At 38.8% G+C, this 19,603-nt stretch overlaps 1 protein-coding gene across 1 annotated transcript in view; it reads right to left on the minus strand.

Annotated features, from left to right (window-relative positions):
* Positions 1 to 1,998: 1,998 nt before the first annotated feature.
* The window catches only part of LOC126292137 (nuclear RNA export factor 1-like), a 147,347-nt gene continuing 129,742 nt past the window's right edge, over positions 1,999 to 19,603 (minus strand). Inside the window, exons 12-14 of the mRNA XM_049985974.1 lie at positions 18,111 to 18,284; positions 7,801 to 7,937; positions 1,999 to 4,541 (exon numbers count right to left, since the gene is read on the minus strand). Of these exons, the coding sequence (XP_049841931.1) occupies positions 4,421 to 4,541; positions 7,801 to 7,937; positions 18,111 to 18,284 (432 nt within the window). The 3' untranslated portion in view covers positions 1,999 to 4,420. The remainder of the gene's footprint in view (positions 4,542 to 7,800; positions 7,938 to 18,110; positions 18,285 to 19,603) is intronic.

A 19,603-nucleotide genomic window follows, 5' to 3' on the forward strand; every position in this document is an offset into this window, starting at 1 on the left:
CTCTACGTGGGCGCAACCACCAACAAGCTGCTTGTCTATACGAACGGTCACTTCCAAACAGTCTGTAAGAGTTACCAAGCGTGCCACCTGACACTGTGTTTCCAACTTTGAACTGCTTCACAGCCGATGCTGTTTAGATTCTACATCTACATCAATACTCCCCAAGCCACCTGACGGTGTGTGGCGGAGGGTACCTTGAGTACCTCTATTGTTTCTCCCTTCTATCCCAGTCTCGTATTGTTCATGGAAAGAAGGATTGTCGGTATGCTTCTGTGTGGGCTCTGATCTCTCTGATTTTATCCTCACGGTCTCTTCGCGAGATATACATAGGAGGGAGCAATATACTGCTTGACTCTTCGGTGAAGGTATGTTCTCGAAACTTTAACAAAAGCCTGTACCGAGCTACTGAGCGACTCTCCTGCAGAGTCTTCCACTGGAGTTTATCTATCATCTCCGTAACGCTTTCACGATTACTAAATGATCCTGTAACGAAGTGCACTATTCTCTGTTGGATCTTCTCTATCTCTTTTATCAACCCAAGCAGTATTCAAGCAGTGAGCAAACAAGCATACTGCAACCTACTTCCTTTGTTTTCGGATTGAATTTCCTTATGATTCTTCAAAGGAATCTCAGTCTGGCATCTGCTTTACCTACGATCAACTTTATATGATCATTCCATTTTAAATCACTCCTAATGCGCACGCCCAGATAATTTACGGAATTAACTGCTTCCAGTTGCTGACCTACTATTTTGTAGCTCAATGATAAGGGATCTATCTTTCTATGTATTCGCAGCACATTACACTTGTCTACATTGAGATTCAATTGCCATTCCCTGCACCATGCATCAGTTCGCTGCAGATCCTCCTGCATTTACAGTACAATTTTCCATTGTTACAACCTCTCGATACACCACAGCATCATCTGCAAAAAGCCTCAGTGAAGTTCCGGTGTCATCTCAAGGTCTTTCCACTAACACCAGCTTTTTCTGAATTAAGCAGGTGGGAACTGTTCCTCTGTTCCCGCCACCCTGGTCTCTACTTCTGCTAGTCCCTGTTCCCACCTTCCTCTGTCCCCTTCCCTGCTTCATCTCCAGCCTCAAACGTGTGTGATGTACCCTGCTGCACCTGCACAATCCCTTCTCTACCTCCCATATTCTCATCCAGCACAGCATCCCGTGCTGCAGCTAGGGGCCCACTATCTTGTCCCCACTGTCGCCTTACACACTCCCAGAGACAGCAGTGCACCATCTTCCCCCACTCCTACTCCAGTATCCCTCTCTTTTCCTACACCACACCTCTCCTGTTCCACCACAACACACCTACCCAATATTGCTGCTCACTACAGTCAGACATCAGTAACTGGAAATGATAGTGTCGATGTGTATAAGAGTTGAAACATCCTGGCAGATTAAAACTGTGTGCTGGACCGAGACTGAAACTCGGGACCTTTGCCTTTCGTGGGCAAGTGCTCTACCAACTGAGCTATCCAAGCACGACTCACGCCCCGTCTTCACAACTTTACTTCTGCCAGTACCTCGTCTCCTACCTTCCAAACTACAGAAGCTCTCCACAACCAACTTCCCGAGTTCGAGTCTCGGTCCAGCACACAGTTTTAATCTGCCAGGAAGTTTCATATCAGCACACACTCCGCTGCAGAGTGAAAATCTCATTCTGGGAACATCCTCCAGGCTGTGGCAAAGCCATGTCTCCGCAATACCTTTCTTTCAGAAAGGGAAAGGTCCCGAGTTCGAGTCTCGGTCTGGCACACAGTTTTAATCTGCCAGGAAGTTTCATATCAGCGCACACTCCGCTGCAAGTGAAAATCTCATTTTGTATAAAAGTTGTTCCTCAGTGTGTGTGTGTGTATGTGTGTGTGTGTGTGTGTGTGTGTGTGTGTGTGTGTGTGAAACTATAGTAGACTTAGGAGTTGATCAGAGAAATTTCTGTTATGCAAGGAACGATTTAAATTCATGTATTTGGGTGTATTAAAATTCATATTAGCACAGTTATATTCCAACTTCTCTATCTTTATTGTAGTGAACTAAAATGAAATTTACATTTTTCACATCACATAGACTCCTACAGGCCACAGAACATAACTCATGTAATGTATGTACAAAGACAAAAAATATAGCTGGCTTCGAGATTATGTTTTAAGGCTGATTTCACATACGAAATCGTTTACTTACTTACAGTCTAATGGTCATTACATTTAATTATCAGACAAAATTACTAGCCAGTGCTTACTTTCAGGAGGCCAAATATTTAGTGTTGCCAATAAACACGCATAAAAGAAAATGTACATGACACATACTAGCTTTCAGAACTATTAAATCCTTCCTCAGAGAAGGAGAGAGAAATAAGCTATGGAAAATTCAAACGGGAGGGAAAATCACTCACACTACAAGATGAGAGGGTGCTATGACACAGTGTGGGGCTACAAATTTGTGCTTATAAATTATGTCTCTCAAAGGCCGCCACATGTGACATCAAAGTAAAATATATATAACAAAGGGTTGCTTGAAAAAATTATGTTGTTAACTATCTTGAGTAATTAACTTCAGCATTATTTTATGTTAGAATAGCTAGTGCTAGTAATTTATTCGGATGGTATTTGAGGTCCCCAGGTGTCCGAGAAGCAACAACACACAGCCAAGGTAGCAGTGACAGATGAGCATACGCATTTTGTAGCTCCCCAGTTTTGGGATGTCATGGAAACTATGGATCTTGTATTTACAAAATATAATTTAATAATATGAATGTTGCATGTAACAAATTAATATTGAAGAATAATCAATGATACTTTGTTTATGTAGGTTACTGAGCCAAAGCGATGTCAGTTGGCACCAGGTTTTGGTTAATAAACTTGTGTTGTCTGAAGACTTTGTCTTCTTAGTGTAATTTGGTGTAAACTGCTGATTTTATTTTCTGTGAAGCCTGTTATGAGACCTACATCCAGCATAAATGACAGATATTCACTGGCATTGGCAAGGCACACAGGTCAAAGTTAATTGAAGAGGGAGATAAATAATTTAGAGGTAAAGGAGACAAAATAATTTAGAAGTAAAGGAGACAACTAGCCAAATAGAAGAAGTGTTGAGTTGTCAACTGGTGTTGACATGTGCCCCCCCCCCCCCCCCCTCCCTCCAAGCACACGCACATGTATGCATGTATGACAGGTAGACTAGGGTGAGGGGTTGTGTCTAGTGGTGTGGATAGAGGGACAAGGGGGGCAGAAGTGGGGGTAGGGTTTGTGGGAGAATGGCCGACTGCTCAGCTGCACAGGATAAGAAAGAGACACATGGGCACAGGAGCTGGTGAGTTTGTGCAGTGCACAATGCTGTTGATGTGGAAGAGTGGATTGGGAAGGGCGACAGGACATAGGAAGGGGAGCCTGTTGGGTAGAAGGTGTCTGCAGTGGGGTTGGAGAAACTGAGGCCAGGGGGATTATGGAATAAAGGGCGTGTTGTGAGGAAATGCCCATTTATGTAGTTTTAAAAAAACTGGTGCTGGGAGGAAGCATCCAGATGGCAAGGGCTGGGAAGCAGCCATTTAATGTTTTCCACTACTGGGTGGTCAACTCTGCTCTCATTTCTGAGCCACACAGGTAGCAATTATTCTCATAACACTTTCATTCCCATAATCCTTCCAGCCTAAACCTTCGCTAACTCACTGCACCACACTCTCTACCCAACAGTCTCCCCTTCCTGTCACCCCCCTCCAATCCACACCTCCACATAACTGGCACTGTCCATTACGTGAACTTACTGGTTCTGGTGCCCACGTGTCTCACTCTTATCTCACACACAGACTGTCTCCTCTGAGCTGTCAGCCAGCCTTTCCCAATGCTCCTCCCACTTTCCACAAATTTCTGTCTCTACCTGTCGTACTCCACACAACCCCTCGCCCCTGTTTGGCAGGTTGTCTCCTTTACTCCTAAACTATTTACACTCTGCCAGAACATTCCTTACCATACTTAGGTCAACAGCGATTTGGTTAAACATCACCACAAGCACTGACGATCCATCCTCAATGACCTGCTCATTCCTTCTCATCCTCAGGTCAGAGTGCTCTGAACTTCCTTTTTAGCCTTCCCCAGGATATGCCCTTCTAAACTCTGTGAAAGAAACTGACAGTTCCAAAAGTTAGGATAGTATGTATCAGTAGTGCTGACGGTAAGGACTGCCTAGTAATTTTGTCTCATAATTTAATATTTTTTTGAACTGAATTTTTCTTTTGACACAATGTACATTAGATTAACTACTCTCAGCACACTGCTCCCTGCTGATAAACCTGCAGCATCTTTTTCTGCAGTTACAGCAATTACCACATTCACAATGAGTGTAACGTTTGTCAGTAGCTGGTTCAAGTACTATACAGACACAGGTATTTGAAGAAGGTCTACAGATTTTCCCTTTTTAAGATTTTGCAGCTTCTTTTGCTTTTATGAATCTTTCTACTGGAATTTTGCCTGCTTTGTACATTTCAATGAATGATAGGAGTGCTTTTCTTAGGTCCCAGTGGGCAGTTTCCAGGCACCTGAAAAGAAAAAGAGCGTTTTTTACTATTTAAGGCACCAGAATCTTCTGAAACATGAATGAGAGCTGCTTCTTGTAGTTTTTTAGACAATCTCTACACATGCCTATATGAAAAACAAGTATCCAAACAAGCATATATGGGAAATTCATTAAACACCTTTGTTAGGGAAGGAGAAATAATTTTTTCCAAAACAAATGGTTTAATTTTTTGATATCTATAACTACATAATAACTCTTCAGCTCATGCTTAAGTGTTTAGCAGAGTGTGCATAAAACCCCTTCAGACTATATCTCCAGTTCCATTCTCAAATAGTATTGTGGGAAAAATGAACACCTAAATTTGTCCAGCCACTAAATCACAATAAAGCTTCGGACATATTAGATTTAAACTCATTTCTTTCCCTACCTAAGTCCATTACTTATGTTTAAGGCCTTTTGCGAATAAAACATTGCATACTCATCTTGTTACACTTTACTTGATGTCCTCTTCCACACCTGTATGCAGCTTCTTCACACCGATCAAATAATTTCCAATGGCATAGATTAAATTTGTGACAATTCAATGAACATTATAAATATAGAAAGGGAGGGAAGAGTGTTACAAACTTCAGTATACAAATCAACAGTAATGAGTAAATACTGTGTGACAGACAACTAGAACACTGGTGCTACACAACCTGATTGTGTATGATGGGAAGCATTCTGTTGTGGGTGACTAATTACAGATGAAATCAGCAATGGTCTCATCAGAATGCAACAAAACCCACTGAAAGCTAATGAAAGTGGAAAGCTGAGGGAGGCGGGCAGGGGAGGGTAGGGTAGGGTAGGAGGGAGAAGTGCAGGGACAGAGAGAGAGAGAGAAAGAGAGAAACAGAGAGAGAGAGAGAGAGAGAGAGAGAGAGAGAGAGAGAGAGAGAGAGAGAGAGAGAGAAGGAAAGCTGGAACGTGGGGAGGATTTTAGTCAGAAGTTCAGGGATTTTCTGAAGTCTCTATGTGTCTCTCAATTGTTGGGAGCCTTATCCATGTGGTTAAAAGTGATTCAGGTAACATGCCTGTTATGAGGAATAACAATATTGCAAAGTATTCAGGGATGACTGGAACACTCATTTGAAGCAAAAGACTTCACATGGACAAATGCACTGTTCCAAATTATTTCAAGAGACAGGACACATTTAATGTACATTTGTTTCCGGGCTAAGGGCGCACACATAAACATCGTACCCCTCTGACATCTTCAATGTTTTATTCTAGATAAACCCGCTTGTTGCTTTTAACCTCTTTGCCTGGGATATCTTCCTGCTTTTAAAACTGGCCCACTGAACATTTAGCTGTCCACAATGTGTTGCCAGTGAAGTAGTGTGAGGGATTGAGAATGTATCAGAGAGAAGCATCGATTAAGTGAGTATGTACACACACTGGCTAAATTGCCACATATCTATAGTGCGTATTTACGGTATCTGCTATGGTAGTGCTACTGCTGCTGTCACAGAATCATGTTGGTTGTTTCTGATGCATCAAATTATTGATAGTAGAGGGTTTACAAGTGTGAAACAGGTATCCTTCCAAGTTCCCATTTTTGTTCAGAACATGAAGGTCAACAACTTGAGGAGTAACAGCAACACATTGATGAAACAGTGTACCATATCCCTACTAGCAGCACACAACAACTTTCTGCATGTATCAATATCCAACAAACATGTTTAAGACAAACATTAAATGCGCAAACCTTGTACACATTTCACATACACATCAATAGTTTTCACATTGGCAACAGTTCACATGACTTGAATTTTGTCACTGGTTAAATGACAATTGTCATTTGCTGATGAAGCCACACTTACACAAAATTAAATCAACAACATCCATAATAACCATTGATGGTCACAGGAAAATCCATACACCACAGTGGACCCCAATTTTAAAGTTCATTTTTAGATCAATCTTTGGTGCGGAATGATCTGTAACACATTGATAGGTCTAGTTATTCTAGAAGAATGAATGATGGGATAGAATTATTTATATGTTTTGGAAAATTCATTTGTAGAGTACCCTGAGCAGATTCCTTTGGCCACGTACAATTTACTTCTAGCATGACAGAGCTGTCCACATTTTGCGGGATGTGTGAGATTGTCCGATGAAGTTTGAGGTGTACAAACAAAATGTGAATATGCAGGATGAACACTTTGGTCACATCACGGACACTGCTGCCCTTGTGAAGGAATGTGCAGAGCCAATCATACAAGCAAAAAAATCTTCTCCCTAGAGCACACAAATGCAGTGAAGTTGACAATAGCATATTCAAACACTTAATTTGAACTGTGCAACAGCTGTAATGTGACGTGAACAATAATGCATAGAGGAGAATGTGTTAAAAATATGTACTTTTCAATTGATACTTTGAAAATGCAAGTTGTAATGTTTACTGACAATCTATTGAGTAATAAAGAAAGTAAACAACAATGTACACTACATGCATTCTATCTTGGAAACCATTCAGAACACATCATATGCCCATATGAAGTTTTTTGCTTCAAATGATTATACCTGCCATATCCCTGGATACTGACCATTCCTCGTGGGACACCACAGTTGATGCAGCTGTGTTGTTGTTAATGATTATGATGGACTTAAGTCTACTAATAAGATGTACAGCTATGCCTTTAGAGAAAAATCACAATGCTCGCACATTACAATAAATCTGCATGACTAGTTCTCAAGCACACCTTCCTGGATAATTACCACTACTCCCTGTACGAATACTATTACATTGTGACAATGTTATTCACCAAAATCAATAATTTTATCCATGTTTATGTTGTACTTAAGTTAAGTATAGCTAATCAAAATGTACAATAAAATATGAAAATTTATTCTGGCTCATTTACCTAACCCAGCCCCACTGAGCTCCCAAGTCATATCAGCCAAATGATAGAAAAATTTCCACTATAGACCATAATCAAAATCCTACAGTTTCATTGTATTTGTAAAATGACAGAAATTATTCTTACATACCATACTTACTATCATTGTTGTTATATTATCATTATTTTAATCATTCTTTTAATCTCACAGATCAACATTTTATTATTCTACTTCTATCAAATTTTCTTCTTCTTACCCTTAACAAGTTATGGATGTGTTGCTACAAATTTAATTATCTTTACATTAAAACAGACGTGTAACTCAATAAAAGTAAAGTAGAAGAAAGTGAAATGCAAAATTTTCCCTATATGAACTCAGTACAAAAATGGTGTACATACCTGTGTGACCACTCAGACGTCATGTTGGTAAGTTGTGAATACTTTTCTGTCATGGAATTTTTATCACTCTCTGTTACTTCCCTTGGTGGCCTGATTTTCTTTAGGTTTGTATTTGGCTTTGTGAATCTAAATGCATCCTGCAGAGAAAGATAAATAATTAACCATTGTGTCATCATACAGTATCTACAGTTATTGTTTAACAATACTAAAAAGTTAACAAGGACACAGCAAACAAACCTGTACAAACCATTTGCAACAATCACTAGGAAACAATAAACTGTATGTCATAAGAGAACTAACATGTATACAAATGACACGCTGAAAGTGTCAGAATGGTAAAACAAAATTATTCGTAACTGGATTCTGTCACAAAATGGCCACCTTCAACAAGCATAAGTCTTAAGCAGGTATCATATCAGGGATTTTTGTTAATCAGATAAAGGGTACTTTTCTCAAAGATGATTTTGATGTTGTTGCTAACATCACTCATCATAAATGATAAGGTGATGGTTCAATTACTCTTTACGAAGGGAACAGGAAGCAAACTGTGTACTTACAAAGGGACATTCCCAATAATGAGATCAACTTTTTGAAACCACCATTATAGTAGGTTCACAGGTACACACCCTACAGCCATTCACCCTGCTAGTCCCTTGTATGTGAGTTATTGATAAAAAAGAAGTTCTCATGATCCATCACAGCTTTGAGAATACAATGATCTCAGAAATGGGGTCATAGGCAAGCGGTCGAGTTGCCTAGCGAGTGTGAGAAGGTTGTGGGCTTGAGATCTGTTGAGTGCAATCTTTTTTTTTTTATTTTTTTAATTTTTTTAAAGAAATCTTTATGGAAATGATTGAGATAATTATTTTTATTTAATTAACGTGTTAAAAATACATATTTTATTTCTAATTCTTTGCCACGGCCTTTCTATCATTGTGGTAACTTTTTCATTTACTCTCTTTTTTCCCCTTATTTTCATTCTTTTTTTCTTTCGGTATCTTTGCCCCAAGAACCGTGTATCTTGACATGGTACGTTGGCTTGCATGCCTCAACGATACAGATAGTCACACTGTAGGTGCAACCACAGTGGAGAGGTATCTGTCGAGATGCCACATAAACATGTGATTCCTGAAGAGGATCAAGCAACCTCTTCAGTAGTTGCAGGGGCAACAGTCTAGATGACAGACTGATCTGAACTTGTAATAACATCAACCAACACGGCCCTGCTGTGCTGATCTGTGAACAGCTGAAAGAAAGGCGAACTACAGATGTCATTTTTCCCTAGAGCATGCAGCTCTATTATATGGTTAAATGATGATAGCATCCCTTTGGATAAAAAATCATGAATATAAAATAGCCTCCTGTTTGGACCTCTAAGTGGGGCTTCTCATGAGAATGCTATCATCAAGAAAAAGAAAACTGTCATTTTATGGATCAGAGTGTGGGATGCTATATCCCTTAATCGGGTAAGTAGGGCAGAAAATTTAAAAAGGGAAGTGGACTGGTTGAAGTTAAGATATAGTAGTAACATTCAGTGGCATTCAGTGGTAGACTCATCAGGACTTCTGATCTGGTGAGTACAGGGTTATAAATAAGATACTTTTCTTCTCATCCCGTATGGCAAGTCTCCCCTGACCTGCTGTTATAGATGACTTTCCCAAAATCTACCACTTTTCTTAGACCTCTCCAATCCTTTTCCTTCACCCCTCTTCCTACCCCTTCAACCTTCCTGCCTGAAGAAGAAGCCACTGGCTCCAAAGGATTGCCAGTTACAACTGTCTTTTATGTGTGTGTTCTGCCGCCGCTTGGTGAGTAGATTTTTTAAAATCTAGAATGAGATTTTCACTCTACAGCGGAGTGTGTGCTCAGTCCTGCATACAGTTTTAATCTGCCAAGAAGTTTCAGATTTTTTATCTATCCAATTAAATAAAATTAAATACAGGTAATACATAAATAAGAAAATAGGAATGTGGGTAAGTTACTTTGAACAGCATAGTGAACACATTATTGTAACCAAGATAGACACAAATCGAACACTCACCGCGATAGTACAAGTTTACATGTCAACTAGCTCCACAGGTAGTGAACTGATTGAAAAATGTATGATGAAATGAAAGAAATTGTCCATCTAGTTAAGGGAGACAAAAACTAAATTGTGATGGTAGACTGTAATTCGACAATGGGAAAAGGAAGAGAAGGAAAAATAGTAGGCGAATATGGACTGGGGAAAAGATACGAAAGAGGACGCAGCCTGGTAAAATTTTGCACACAGCATAATTTAACGATCACCATCACTTCATTTAAAAATCATGAAAGAAGGCTGTACACATGAAAGAGATCTGGAGACACTGGAAGGTTTTGGACTGATTATGTAATAACTGAGATTTCAGAATCAGATTTTAAACTGCAGGACGTTGTCAGGGGTGGAAAAGGACTCTGACCACAATTTACTGGTTATGAAACACAGATTAAAACTGAAGAAATTGCAACTGAGGAACTAAAGAGAAGGGACCCAGATCAGTTGCAGAAATGCAGAAGCTGTTCAGAGTTTCAAAGGGAGCATTAGGCAACAGTTGACCGAAACAGGGGGAAGGAATACAGCAGGAAACAGGAGGCTAGCTTTGAGAGCTGAAATTGTGAAGGCACCTGAGGAAGAAATACATAAAAAGGCAAGGCCTACAAGATATCCTTGAATATCAAGGAGAAATTGAATTTCATTGTTGAAAGGAAAAAATTAAAAATGCAGCAAATTTAGCAGGCAAAAGGGAATACAAACAGCTAAGAAATAAGAATGATAGAAAGTGCAAAATGACAAAGCAGGAATGGATAGAGAACAAAAGCAAGTTTTTAGAAGTATGTATAGCTCTAGGAAAGATAGGTACTGCATATAGGAAAATTAAAGAGGCCTTTGAGAAAAAAGAAGCAGCTGCATAAATATCAAGAGCTCCAAGGGAAAAACTGGTTTAAGCAAAGAAGGAAAAGCTCAAAGTAGGGAGGAATATATACACGGAAATAAACTTGAAGGAAGTATTATAGAAATGGAAGAGGACATTGGTGAAGATGAATGGGAGATAAAATACTGTGAGAAGAATTTGACAGAACACTAAAAGACCTAAGTCAAAACAAGCCTCTGAAGTAGATGATATTCTGACACAATTACTGATTTCCCTGGGACAGCAAGTCGTAAGAACAACTGCAACTAGTATGCAAGATGTACGAGGCAGGTGAAACACATTTAGACTACAAGAAGAACATGAGAATTACAATTAAAAAGAAAAAAAGCAGGCACTGACAGGTCTGGACATTACCGAGCTATCAGTTTAATAAGTCAAGTTTGCAAAATACTAACACCAATTATTTACAAAGAATGGAAAAACTGGTAGAGGACAATCTCACGGAAGATCAGTTTGGATTCTGGAGAAACGTAGGAACAAAAGAGGCAATACTGACCCTATGTCTTCTCTTAGAAGTTTATTCCAGGTTTGTAGACTCACAGAAAGTTTTTGACATATTGACTGAAATACACACTTTCAAATTCTGAAAGTGGCACTGTAAAATTCAGGGGCAAAAGGCTGTTTACAACTTGTACAGAAATCAGACAGCAGTTATAAGAGGAGATGGGCATGAAAGGAAAACAATGGTTGAGAAGAGAGTGAGACTGGGTTGTACCTATCCCCGATGCTATTCAATCTGTACAGTTCTGTGAGAAGAAATTAAAATTTTAAGCTCTGATCATGACATTATAATACTATTATAGACAGCAAAGGACATGGAAGAGCAGCTGAATAGACTGGACAGTGTTTTGAAAGAAGGATATGAGATGATTATTAATAAAAGCAAAATACGGTTAATGGAATGTACGCGAATGCTGAGGAAGATAGATTACGAAATGAGACACTGAAAGTAGAAGATAAGTTTTGTCACTTGGGCTGTAAAATAACTGATGATGGTTGAAGTAGAGAGGATATAAAATCTAGACTGACAATGGCAAGAAAAATGTTTCTAAGAAAAGAAATTTTTAACATCAAATATAAAATTTAGGAAATATTTTCCGGACGTATTTTTCTAGAATGTAGCCTTAAATGGAAATTAAATATGAATGATGAACAGATCAGACAATAAGAGAAAAGTAGCTTTTGAAATGTGGTTCTACAGAAGAATGTTGAAGATTAGATGGGTAGATCAAACAAGTAATGAGGAAATACTGAATAGAATTGGGGAGGAAAGACTAAAAGAAGGGAATGAGTGATAGGACACATTCTGAGTCATCAAGGTATCACCATTTAGGAGGAGAGGTGTGTACATATCGCAAAGGGATACCAAGAGATGAATATAGTAAGCAGGTTCAAAAGGATGTCTGTTACAGTATGTATTTGGAGATGAAGAGGCTTGCACACGATGTCGTAGGATGGAGAACTGTATTAAATCAGGTCTCAAAATACTGACATATCGATTAAAAAACAAAAGTTGAAATAATCTATTTCTGCTGGCTGTACAATATGGTCAAAAATTACTTTTCATTGTTAAGTGTGTATTTTTTGGCTGTCATTCCTCATTCAGTCATTTAAGCATAAAGGATTACATATGAAAGAAATTGTAACTAAACAAATTGACTGAATAAAACTGATTATCAGTCATTTCAATAAAGATGTTAACATAAACAGAGGAGCTCGAGACTGGTTTGATACAGCTCTCCATGCTACTCTATCCTGTGCAAGCCTCTTCATCTCCCAGTACCTACTGCAGCCTACATCCTTCTGAATCTGCTTACTGTATTCATCTCTTGGTCTCCCTCTACGATTTTTACCCTCCACACTGCCCTCCAGTAATAAATTGGTGATCCCTTGATGCCTCAGAACACGTCCGATCCCTTCTTCTAGTCAAGTTGTGCCACAAACTCCTCTTCTCCCCAATTCTGTTCAATACTTCCTTATTAGTTATGTGACCTACCCATCTAATCTTCAGCATTCTTCTGTAGCACCATATTTCGAAAGCTTCTATTTTCTTCTTGTCTCAACTATTTATTGTCCAAGTCCTTAGCTGTCTCTGACAGAATCACAATGCCATCAGTGAACCTCAAAGTTTTTATCTCTTCTCCATGGATTTTAATACCTACTCCAAAATTTTCTTTTGTTTCCTTTATTTCTTGCTCAATATACAGATTGAACAGTAACGGGGAGAGGCTACAACCCTGTCTCACTTCCTTCCCAACCACTGCTTCCCTTTCATGTCCCTTGACACTTATAACTGCCATCCGGTTTCTGTACAAATTGTAAATAGCCTTTCGCTCCCTGAATTTTACCCCTGCCACCTTTAAAATTTGAAAAAGAGTTTTCCAGTCAACATTGTCAAAAGTTTTCTCTGAGTCTACAAATGCTAGAAACATAGGTTTGCCTTTTCTTAATCTTTCTTCTAAGATAAGTCGTAGAGTCAGTATTGTCTCACGTGTTCCAACATTTCTACAGAATCCAAACTGATCTTCCCCGAGGTCGGCCTCTGCCAGTTTTTCCATTCGTCTGTAAAGAATTCGTGTTAGTATTTTGCTGCTGTGACTTATTAAACTGATAGTTCGGTATTTTTCACATCTGTCAACACCTGCTTTCTTTGGGATTAGAATTACTATATTCTTCTTGAAGTCTGAGGGTATTTCGCCTGTCTCATACATCTTGCTCACCAGATGGTAGAGTTTTGTTAGGCCTGGCTCTCCCAAGGCTGTCAGAAGTTCTAATGGAATGTTGTCTACTCCCGGGGCCTTGTTTCGACTTAGGTCTTTCAGTGCTCTGTCAAACTCTTCACGCAGTATCATATCTCCCGTTTCATCTTCATCTACCTCCTGTTCCATTTCCATAATATTGTCCTCAAGAACATTGCCCCTGTGTAGACCCTCTATATACTCCTTCCACCTTTCTACTTTCCCTCCTTTGCTTAGAACTGGTTTTCCATTTGAGCTCTTGATATTCATGAGCCCATGAATTATCTTAGAAGATAGGGTAAGGGAAGGCAAACCTCCATATACAGAATTTGTAGACTTGGAGAAAACTTTTGACAATGTTGACTGGAATATTCTGTTTGAAATTCTGAATTTAACATGGTTTAAATACAGGGAGCAAAAGGCTATTTACAATGGAAGCCAGACAACTGGTATGAGTTGAAAGGCATGAAAGATTAGGAAACGGGACACTTAATGTAGTAGATGAGGTTCGCTATTTCGGCAGCGTAATAACCGAAATTGGGGGGGGGGGGGGGCAGATAACTTATTTAACCAATAAGGAAATACTGAGTAGAATTAGGGAAATCAGAAATGCATGGCACAGCTTGACTAAAGAAAGCATTTGTTGACAGAAAATATTCTGGGTTGGGGGGGGGGGGGGGTGGAAATTGTACAGGGAAGCCAGCAGATGAATACAGTAAGCAGAGACATAAAAATGTATGTTGCAGTAATTATTTGGAGATGAAGAGGCTTGCATAAGATAGAATAGTGTGGAGACATGCATCTTTAGATTGATGACCACGAAAACAACAGTGACAACATGAACAACAACATTAAGTATATATGGCTATTTTTCATATGTTTGCTTAAACAGTCTCATGTGTATATGAATAAAATGTAAAAAAAAAAAATATATATAAAAAATTAAACAAATTTAAAAAAAATAAAGAATACAAAACAAAATAATAAAATTAATGAGGCTCGTGTGCCCTGAGAACACAGAAGGCTATAGTGACCAGGTTCAATGATACCAGGCGAATAACCATAGGGGAGCCAGGTTAACAATGCCCAACTCAAGCAACACGGTTCAAAAGACAATAAACAAACCTACAATGAATCATTCATCAGCTGAATCAACAAAATTTACATCAGGTGTTGAGCTATGCCAGTCTAACGTGAAAATTATGGTAGAGTAAAGTAGGGAACCAGAATGAAAAAATGCTTGTATTGTAGCACCAAAAAGGCAAATATATTCTGGGCACAGTTAGGGATGCAAAATAAGGGAAATAGCTTTCTGACTTATCCGGCAGCTTCAAAGACATTAAATAAAAACATCTTGACATATTAGTATTTCTTATGAGTTAAACCTACTTCCCCAGCAGAGTAACTTCTCTTAGCTGCAAGGTGTTGGCACACCTGAATATTGCAATTTATAGACTAAGGTCCTTGATCCCCTGCCCAAAATCCAGAAGATTCGTCAGCTATAGTAAACAATATATAATATCATAGGCTGAAGAGCATATGCGTAATATCCCTCATGCTGTCATGAACATATTCGACTTTTTTGTGCTATGACAGTAGTATTTCTCATCCATGTTTTTTATTCAACAAAAACCCGACATCACGACAGGTGCTGCAAGAATGCCGAGGGGGACCTCACTGTACTCTAATCAAATTTACTTCTACAGATAACCACGACAACAATTACATAGTAAAACTCGAACGATGTGAAGAGGAGAATCCTCATCTTGGCATCCTGTTTACAGATAAAGAACTATTTGTCTGATGAAAATGCTTGGATGACATGAGATCAGAGCAAACAAAGTCCTTTGGCCCTGTAACTATCAACTGAATCCTGAACATCATGAACACTTGTGTTGCTAAAATGATAATCCCAAGGATCTGGCATAAGGAGAAAGTTGTGGTCAGGCAAAAACACGAATAACCCAAGTAACTACATACATACTCCGCAAGCCACCATATGGCATGTGGTGGAAGGTGCACTGTACTGTTACTACTCACTTCTTTTCCCGTTCCACTCCCAAACAGTGTGAGCGGAAAAAAAAAAAAGAAAAACCACTGTCTATATGCCTCCCCAGAAGCCCTAATCATCATCATGGTCCTTATGCAAAATATGCACTGACGGCGGTAGAATCTTCCTGCAATCCGTTTTAAATGCTGGTTCTCTAAATTTTCTCCTCTCAAAAAGAATGTCACCTTCTCACCAGGAATTCCAATTTGAGTTCCCAAAGCATCTCCATAATACTTGCACACTGAACATAACAGTAACAAAACTAGCAACCCACTCCTAAATTGCTTCAATGTCTTTCTGTAATATGGCTTGGTGTATTTTTCCGAAAGTCAGATGATATGTCGCCAGACTCATACATTCTGCACACCAACATGAATAGTCATTTTGTTGCCACTTCCCCCAGTGATTTTAGAAATTCATCTGACTATAAGTCCTCCAAAGCTGTCTTAAATTATGATTTTAATACTGCATATCCTATCTCTTCTAAATTGATTCCTGTTCCTTGTTCTATCATGCCAGACAAATCTTTCTCCTCATAGAGGTTTTCAATGTACTTTTTCCACCTATCAGTTCTCCTCTCTGCACTCTTAATGTTATCACGCTTGCTTTTAATTTTATCAAATGTTCCTATATGCTGAGTCACTTCTTCTGATAATCATATCTTTTTCAATTTCTTCACATTTCTCACTTCATCTTAGCTTCCCTGCACACCTTATTTATTTCATTCCTCAGCAAGCTGTACTTCTGCATTCCTGTATTTCCCTGGAAATTTTTGTACTTCCTTCTTTCATCAATCAACTCATGATTTCTTCCCAGTTACCTTCTTTCTTTCTATGTTTTTCTTTCCAACTTCTGTGATTGCCCCCCCCCCCCTTTTTTTTTTTTTTGGAGATGTGCATTCCTCTTCAACTGCACTGCCTACTGAACTATTCCCTGAACTTCAGGCGTATCTCGTCATTCCATAGTACTTCCATATCCCACTTCTTTGTGTATTGATTCTTCCTGCTAATCCCTTAAATGCGTATGATACTGTGAATCATAAGAAACTAACAAATAAGCTGAACATAACAACTAAGGATGCAGAACAGGAGGCTTTTATGTCTCTCTAAATGACAGAAAGTCACTGGAGAATGCAAAAGAATGGCTTTCCCCAGTGAAGCGTGTTGCCTCCAATATTACTTTATATATCGATGATCAGCCATTTAATGCTGGAACCACCTTCATCTATGCAGATGACACAGCTGTTGCTGCTCAAGGTATGACACTTGCAGAAGCAGAATCCAAGATAACATGTAATGTCAAAGAACTTGCCTCCTACTACTACAACAACCACTTGAAACTCGTGTGTTCCACCCATGCAATAAGGATGCAAGAAGAAAATTGTACATCATTTGGAAAGGATAAAATCTAAATCCCTGTGTCTACCTCCAATACCTAGGATACCTTAAACTGCCAATATCCAATAACTGACAAACACCACATGGGGAGCACGGTCCAACATCCTCTGCACCTCTCCACTGACTCACTGCTTCTCTGCTGTCTCTTCATGAGATGAGCCAAATAGCCACAGGGTGCCTACGACCAGCTCCCCTTCCCCCCCACTCATCAAGATATTTCCACTAATGGGAGCAAGCACCTCCAGATGTAAGAAGACAGGTAGCAGCACAAAATGAAAAGAAGCAGCACGAAAGAGATCCAGATTTTAAAAAAATTCCCACTTACAATAGCATCAGTTTCAAGTCCACCAGAAGCCCGCCGAACTGAACTGTAGCAAACAAAGACTCTTGGAGAATTATGGACAACAAACAGATGCTACAATCAAGCTGTTATCTCAAATGTGGGACCTGGAAGGCACTCAACATGTTAAGAATAGGAGTGATGAGGTGCAAGACTAATTTAAAGAAGTGGGTTATCAGTAATGATGAATTTTGTGAATGTGGGGCAAGACTTAGGACTCTGAACAGTTCTCAGTTTGCAATAATCTGAGCAAACCACATGACACCGAAGACTTGTTTGCAGCGAATGACTACGTCATTCTGACTGCTGAACAAAGGACTCATAAAATGTCAAATTCTTTGTGATTAATACTATACTGTAATTTTAAATTATATTGTGGTGTAGTGTTCTTCGGACTTGGATAAAGAAATAAAAATGACGTAGATACTGGCCACAGAAACAGAAACAGTTCGTGGGAGCCTAGACTGTATTCATGAAAGAATAGCAGATTGTAAATTATTACAAGTTTGTCTTGAATAAGTGGAAGTACTTACGACAATCTGAGAAACTAATTATTTATTACACAAAGAACAGGAAAGGAAAAAAAAAATATTCATGGATGGGAATGGAGAAAGTGGAGGTGCTCCAATCGGAGAATTAAAGCAGAAGTAGTTCAACTTGAACCATACATACATGGTTCATTTTTCAAAGACTCCAGAACGACAAATCCAAGTACAATATTTCTGCATCTCATCATCTACATTACACCCCCGATGCACAGTCAAACTTGTCCAAATGCAGCCTAGGATATAGATACATGAGACATAATACAATTATAGTAATGCAGCTTACCTCCGCCTCATCTGTTGTTGCATTTGTAACATACATGATATCATTAGCTATCTGGTATTCACCATTTGGTCGTCTGACCAGGACAAAAGTACGCATAAAATGTCGAGGCGATGTCTTCTGTTTTGGATTTTGCTCTTTGAACACACCCGTAACAGTCAATATAGTACTTTTGTCCTGTAAAAATAAATACAATTATGGGAAATGATCATTGCGATATCTTACAATCATTAGACCATTCTAATGGATACTTCAGACACTTAAATAAAAATTAGATTTTTATAGAGACCACAAAATCATGTACCTCCAAAAATTCTTGATCAATTGCATGAAAAATTAGACCCAGCATTGCATTCTAAAACAGGCATGTTTTTAGGTACCTATGTCTTTAATATATAATGTGTATATATGTAACTTTTATATATTCTTTGGAACATTGTTCCCTATTACTAAATTTATAAAAACTTTATATTACATACATTTTAAAAAATAGGTATATAAAAACACACACATATTCCAATGCAACACTGTGACAAAATTTCAAACATTCAGCAAAAATTTTTGGAGAATTGCAATTAAGAACATTCATAGTTTCTACATAAGTACAAATGTAGATGTTCAAACAATCAAGACTCCAGGTAGGAATATCAACATTGTAGTTTCCTACACTGCTACTGTGGATCTTCATTTCATCAACATTCAAATCTTCAAAAGTTCTTCATGGACTGCTTTGAAATTTTGACACAACATTGCATTCAAATACTCACGTGTTTTCATATAACTACTGGAACACCTTTTTGCATATAGGTAACAGGACAGGAAACATTATAAAAATGTAAATGTTGGTTTGTTCAAGTCTCTTATCTCTGAAAGTACTTGACTGATTGCTTTGAAATTCTGATAGAATGCTGAATTCTGTAATGAGTGTATTTCCATGTACCTAATACTTCAGTACATGTAAATTTTTAATACATATGATATATAATATATAAAGGTGAAACACTGTTACCAAAACGTTTCAAAATGTAGCTTTCTGATTTACTTCAGATTTTTACATGTTACTGTGATAAACGTACTTTTTAACATATAGCTGAAGAAACATTGTTAGCAAACAGGAAAGTTTATTTATAGCTTACTGGTTTATGATTAGTATACTATTGAATTGAATTTTAAATAACAATAAACAAGGCTCAAGGTTAGAGAGAGAGAGAGAGAGAGAGAGAGAGAGAGAGAGAGAGAGAGAGAGAGAGAGAGAGAGAGAGCAGGGTGAGGGGGGGGGGGTGGAGGAGGAGGGGAACAGATGGACAGAGTGTTGGGAGGAAACAGACATAGAAGGTGAGAAGGAGGAGATGGACAGAAAGAAGGGCAGGAGGAGATGGAGAGAGGGTGGGGGGATGGACCAAAAGGAAGGGGGGGAGGAGGAGGAGATGGACAAAGAAAGGGGAAGGGGGGATGGACAGACAGGGGATGAGGAAATTTGGATGGACAAAGAAAGG

The sequence above is a fragment of the Schistocerca gregaria genome, chromosome 9, assembly GCF_023897955.1.
Source record: "Schistocerca gregaria isolate iqSchGreg1 chromosome 9, iqSchGreg1.2, whole genome shotgun sequence".
Classification (NCBI taxonomy): domain Eukaryota; kingdom Metazoa; phylum Arthropoda; class Insecta; order Orthoptera; family Acrididae; genus Schistocerca; species Schistocerca gregaria.